At 38.3% G+C, this 6448-nt stretch overlaps 1 protein-coding gene and 1 long non-coding RNA gene across 3 annotated transcripts in view; both read right to left on the bottom strand.

The window, feature by feature from the left end:
- Window positions 1–539: 539 nt before the first annotated feature.
- LOC115791290 (uncharacterized) lies at window positions 540–2838 on the bottom strand. Its single transcript, XR_004020859.1, has 3 exons — window positions 2620–2838; window positions 881–992; window positions 540–741 (listed from the first exon to the last, which is right to left on the bottom strand). It is a non-coding gene; the product is annotated as an uncharacterized LOC115791290 (long non-coding RNA).
- A 3142-nt stretch (window positions 2839–5980) lies between these two features.
- Window positions 5981–6448, bottom strand: part of LOC115791277 (von Willebrand factor A domain-containing protein 5A-like) — a 54691-nt gene continuing 54223 nt past the window's right edge. For both annotated transcript variants that reach the window (XM_030745467.1, XM_030745466.1), the window contains exon 22: window positions 5981–6343. In XM_030745467.1, the coding sequence (XP_030601327.1) occupies window positions 6264–6343 (80 nt within the window). In that variant the 3' untranslated portion in view covers window positions 5981–6263. The remainder of the gene's footprint in view (window positions 6344–6448) is intronic.

Raw genomic sequence — 6448 nt, 5'->3', positions numbered from 1 at the left:
TTTGAATACCCCAGGATTCCATCCTTGGGGCTCTGCTATTTTCACTTTATCTTCTTCCCTTAGGTTCCATTTTTATGCTGATGACAGCCAGGTGTTTGTCCCCTTAAAACAAGAAGAGTCTTATTCTATAAAACTTTTTGATTAGGTGCCTAGAAGAAGTTAAAACCTGGATGGCACTAAACTTTTTTCATTTAATGACAAGAAGACAAAGGTTTTGGTTTTTGTCCTGGTATTACTGGTGGGACCTGTCCTGTAGATCTGGGCCTTCTTACACAATACACAAAACCTACTGTTACACCTGCAGTTATCACTGTCTCGTCTCCAGCTGGTGCAAAACGCAGCTGCATGGCTTTTAACTGCCACATGTCTGGTGTCTGGCCAAATGAGCTGAAGACAAAACACAATATACATAAAAAGGTCCTTTATTCTGAACAAACTTTTTAAAAACCTTCAAGAGGAAACCAATCCATATTTGAGTGCACAAACAACTATAGTGGCTCAGTTTCCAGTATTCAACAAGAAAACAAAATATCAACTACAAGAAACACACAGTTATACATATTAAAGAATGAAATACATACAATACTAACTTCTAGTGCATTGCTTTGGGCCCCACCCGCAAATGAAAACATGAAATAACCCAATATAAAACATGTAAATACCATGCAAGGCAACGGAAACACATGGTCCTCATCCCTTCAGGTCTGCAAGGTCATTGACCCTTAAACCACACCAACAAGCCTGCAGATATTGCACAAACACTTAAGCTTTGCATTTTCAAATGAATTAACACATCCATATAAAACACATACAGATATATCTGATTTAGAGTTACATATAAGCAGATTCAATGACATGTGACAGTTTACCTAAAACTCACCGGCTTGTTCCAAAAGCCTTGAGTGTGGCCTTCTACTTGGTCCGATGGAGCAGAGCAACTGAACTTCCTGTTTCCTGTGGAGGTATTTGTACTTTTCCTCCCCCTTCAGCTCCTGCCAACACAAACCAAAGAAGACTTCCAGTAAAATATCACCCACTGATGGCAATGGAAAACATCTTCCCACCCATTTTCCACCCGACTACACTCTCCCCCACAACAAAGTCAATGTCCTCGCTGACTTAAGTCAAATTCTTAACCTCACTAACAGCTTCCCTGAAGTAAACAGTACCCACACTGGTTAGTAACAGACAGTAAATCAGGACTAATTGAGATTTTACTAGAAACAGACCCAGGGAGATGATGAGGATTAGGATGAATCCCTGCATTTGACCTTTGACTCCGACGGAGTGCTGGAGTAGGTACGGTCTCTTCAACATTGTCCAGAAATCTATCACAGGTGAGTCAAACTGCATCAGGTAGAGAAATAACTGATGTCCTAGCATTATCCTAGAGGTCAGAAACTGCATATTCAGATCCAGGCTCCTCTCCACCATGAGATACAAACTGGGATATGAGGTTTCTTCAACAAGCAGGCAGTGACTCAGTTCATAAGGTGTAATTTAATTATTAATAAAGGTCGGAGCAAGCCTTGTAAGAATGTAGAAGAATGTAGTAAAAGTTGGAAATAACTTCATCTAACAGGTAGTCAGTGTAGTGTAGAGAGGAAGGGACTGATGGGATTTTGTCTCAGCTGAGTTTTGAACAAATTGGTGGTGGGAGACGGAGTTTTGGCTGAGACTGCAGTTCAAACATGGTGAAAAACAAGCATGGATAACATTTTAAAGGGCTGCCCTCTAAGTTTGTTTGTTTGGGGTTTAATCTCTTTCAGTTTCAACATTTCTGTTGCATACCTGGCCAACATTACATTATTGTTGCTTTTGATTAAACTAAACATTAAAAGTAAACTCAAAGTCCAATTCAGATTTATGTGAGCACATTGAAGAACAACAGCTGCTCTATGGCCTTTTTTGCATGTGTGCTGCACTTTGTACAAGGTCCCTGCACTCTCCTCACAACCACAGACTGACACAGAAATGTGGATGTGGGTTTTTGTACCTACTGCGGTTGGAAAAACGCATCGACATTTGTTTCTCATGAGCAAGTTATATTTTATTGATCTGGGATTTGTCCAAAGTCTTTCATTGTCACAAATCTGGTATTAATGGGTTGGACTGAGTCACCAAATGTTGATTTATTGTTTACTTTATGCTTCAGCTGAAAAATCAACACCTTTTACTTTTGTACTTCAATCAATAAGCAGTGAGATAAATGTTCCTGTTCTGCTTGTTCAGGATCAGAACTGCTCTGAAAACACCGTGGAATAAAAGCAAAGCAGACACTCATACACACCTGCAGACAACACCTTCATCCATATGATGAAGGCTGATTTTCATGAAGCGTGTCACTTCAGAATTATACATATTAGAGAAAATAAAACTAAACAGCTTACACTAAAACTAAAATACCTAAAATAAATCAAACCAAAATATATATTAAAAAAAAAAATGTAAAACTGCAAAAATATTTTAACACTATAAAACAAGATGAAAAAAAAAATTAAGCCAAAAATACATTTACAAAATGCAGTGTGACAGAGATGCAGTGTCCTTGTTGGTGTAGTTTGCATTTGCTTTCTTTTTTTTTTAATCTATTAAAGTAACATTTGAAGAAAAGCCTACCTTTGAAAAGAGGAATTTGGGCACCCGGTAAGTACCTCCCTCCTGCACCATATGAAGCAAAAGCTTGTTTGTCTACAGTGTTCCCACAGAAACAGTTTTACCCAGCTGAGGGTTTTCTTCTGCACTCGCCACATCTGTGGAGTCCCTCGTGTGGGCGGGGCTTAACATCAGTACCAACAGGGAATGAGCTTCTCATGAACTCTTTATCTCTGAGAGGTGTTTAAATCCTAGAGTCATGACTGTAGCCTAATGATTATAGTGTCTGTATGTTGGCTACCCTATCTCCTACTCAGTCTGAACGACACTTTTTAAAGTCTATGTGCTCCTGTAGCATTTTCTTTTGTAAAAGCTAAAATACACTTTGTACCTTTTTGTTTAGAAGCTGGTGTAAACTGTGGAAATAGTTATTTTAGCTGTTTAGCTCCATTCACTCCAATTCACTGAGGACTAGCTTGCAGGGACCCTGAACTGCAGCCATTTGCAGAACAATAACAGAAAGTGAAATGACTCTCTGTGGAGTGGCTTTGCTATTTCTGTGTGAAACAAGTCAAAGAAGCCAAACATGAACATCATCACCATCTAGTGGGAGAGAAAAGGAATGAACACGCTTTCTGAATGAGCTGCTACAGTAGCTGTCCAACTTTTACTGTGTTTGCGTTCAGAGTATTCAGAGCAGTTCTGACATTTTTTACAGTGGTAAACCTTTTATTAGTGTGTTTGACTCTATTGGCCCCTGTATAGTGGAGAATAAATACTTCTCTTCAAACTGGCTCAGTTCAAAGCTTCTTTAAACAAGCTGTTGTTTTTTTAATGAAACCTCATTTGGACCCATCTCTTCCAAACAGTTACAGGCCAATATCCAAATTGCCTTTTGTGTCAAAGATTTTGGAAAAAACAGTAGCAGAACAACTTGTTATGTTATGGACACTTTCCAGTCTGGTTTTCACAAATTGCACTCCACTGAAACTGCGTTACTTAAAGTATCTAGTGGCATTTTGATGGCAGCAGACTCTGGAGAGTTCACAGTTCTGGTTTTATTAGATCTCACCTCTGCTTTTGATACTGTTGATCACAGTATCATGATAAACAGGCTTAGAGATCTGTTTGGGATTACTGTTGTTGTTTTAGAATGGTTCATGTCATATTTATCTGAGAGATCTTTTAGTGTTCATATTAGGGTTATAATAGTTTTGGATTTTACATTATCGTTTAGTTTTAGTTAGTTTTTACTTTTTTTCTCTCTAATTCAGTTAGTTTTAATTAGTTTTCAGGGTGGTTTTGCTCGTTTTTATTAGTTTTTATTTTAGGTTTATTGCTTAGTTTTAGTTTAGTTTCAGTATTAGTTTTAGTATTTTCATACTTTGTCAGGTGCAAGATTCAATGCGCAAAAGTGACTATTGTGTAATAAAAACTCAAGATACCATAAAATATATTCAACAACCAACAGTCACAAGACAGAAGCGCTACATGCTAAATGTGTAATAATTAGGACACACATGAACATCAACAGGGAGAAAAATATGAACTCCCAAACTCAATAAATTCTACAATAAACTCCCAATAAACTCCAGTGTCAGTGCAGTAGATTAACAACAGCTACATGTGGTGTTTGACAAAAACAAACTCTTTGAAGGAGTCAAAGCTCAAATCCAGCTGCATCCTGATGTTCTCACCACCTGAAGCTGCTTCTGTTTTGGAGCTAGCTTGGTTAGATGCTCGCCGATTAGACTCGCAGGGTCTTTGCAGCCTCTGTACACAACCTATAGAAGTGTCCGACCTCATGTCCACATTTATGCTTGTGTAGCTGTGTGTGTTGTGTGTGTTAATTACCTTGTGGTTGTGTGCTGCGGTGCCAGCTGGGACTTTTTTTGGTCCTGGCTCTTTGTGCTCAGTTTTCTGGCTGCAAACATATTTGTCCTTGTTTTTCCACTTCCTTCATTTCCTCACGTCCATTCCGACAGCAGTCTCCCTCCAGGAATTTGCTGACATTTGTGTGCTTTGATTATTATTCCTGATTGTTATTCTCTCACTGATAAAGTAGACGGAAATGCACAAGAACTGAACAGGTTAATCACAGCGTTGTGGACCCGCTCTGAACCCGATCGGTTCAGAGCGACTCTGCCGCTTTCTCGTGCACACGCACGCACACAGCTGCCCGACGGCGCTCCCAGCTTAAACTCGGAAAAATGATCAATCCACAATAATTTCAGTTAGTTTTAGTTAGTTTTTTAAACTCACAATACAGTTTTAGTTAGTTATCGTTTTTTTCCTTTTAATTGTAGTTTTTATTTATTTCAGTTAACGACAATGTTTTTTCAATTTCAGTTTTCGTTATTTCGTTCGTTTTCGTGAACTATAATAACCCTGGTTCATATGAATCAAGTGATGTCTGAAACAACAGTTTTGTCTTGTGGGGTACCTCAGGGATCTGTTTTGGGTCCAATTCTCTTCTTACTTGATATTTTTCCTCTAGGCCAAATTATAAGACGTTACAATGATATTTCTTATCATCTCTATGCTGATGACATTCAGTTATATTGTTCTTTCAAAGCCTCTGAGTTTTATAAAATGTCCAGTTTAAGTAATTGCCTGACAGAAATCAAGCAATGGTTAAACGACAATTTCCTCCAATTAAATACTGATAAAACGGAAACACTGATTATTGCTCCTGACCACATGATCTCGGAAATTAGGCAACATATGAGCTTCTTAGGCCCTTCTGTGCCATCAAGCCTCAGAAATTTAGGTGTCATTTTCGACAGTTCGATGTCCCTCGAGCATCACTCCAAACAGCTGGTTCGGAATTGTTTTTATCATTTAAGGAATATCTCAAAACTCAGATTACTGGTGTCAAAGGCTGAGCTTGAGATGATTATTCATGCTTTTATCTCTTCCCGTCTGGATTATTGCAATTGTCTTTTTACTTGTTTTAACAAATCAGCTTTGGATCGTCTTCAAACTGTGCAGAATGCTGCAGCAAGAAACTGGCACCAATAGAAGATCTCATATCGCTCCAGTTTTGGCTTCTCTTCATTGGCTGCCAGTATATTTTAGAATTCATTTTAAAATTTTAGTTTTAACCTTTAGGGCCTTACATGGCCAAGCCCCCCAGTATATCTCTGACCTGTTGAAACCATATTCTTCATCCCGAGCTCATAGATCATCAGGTCAAAGGTTACTGTTGGTCCCTCGCACTCGTTTCAAAACTTGTGGGGATCGGGCTTTTGGGGCTGTGGCACCAAGGTTGTGGAATTCTCTTCCACTGTCTTTACGCTGTACAGACTCCATTGACTCTTTTAAAAAGCAGCTGAAGACATTTTTATACAGACAAGCTTTTAATTAACAAAGTATATTGTATTCTATTGTTTTATATTGTTGTACTTTTATTTTTGTTTTTTGTTGTGAAGCACTTTGTGATTTTTATCTGTGATAAGTGCTATATAAATAGATTTTACTTACTTAAACCCGAATTAGGTACAAACTTCAAATATAATCAACAATAAAGAATCCATAACAATCCTGATTACATAACAACTATAAAAGGGGTAGATAATATGAAACAGCACTGAATCAAAGGCAGTATGGTGAGAGTAGATCTGCTTCTGTTCATCAGTCCTGAAGGTGAAGCCGCTTGAAGAAATCCCTCAGAGCCCCAGAGCTTCTTTCTTCAAGCTGCAGCCCAACAGGACATTTCCAGCTTCCACACACTCTGTCACACACGGTGCTAAAAACACAAAAACAGAGTCATAAGAATGGATTTAGGGGGAAAAAAAAAGCTGACTGCAGCATCAAACAGTGTTTAAAATAATAATTTGTTATTTTTATGGTT

This window comes from Archocentrus centrarchus, chromosome 13 (assembly GCF_007364275.1).
Source record: "Archocentrus centrarchus isolate MPI-CPG fArcCen1 chromosome 13, fArcCen1, whole genome shotgun sequence".
Classification (NCBI taxonomy): Eukaryota; Metazoa; Chordata; class Actinopteri; order Cichliformes; family Cichlidae; genus Archocentrus; species Archocentrus centrarchus.
This window is presented reverse-complemented; position numbering and strand designations above follow the sequence as displayed.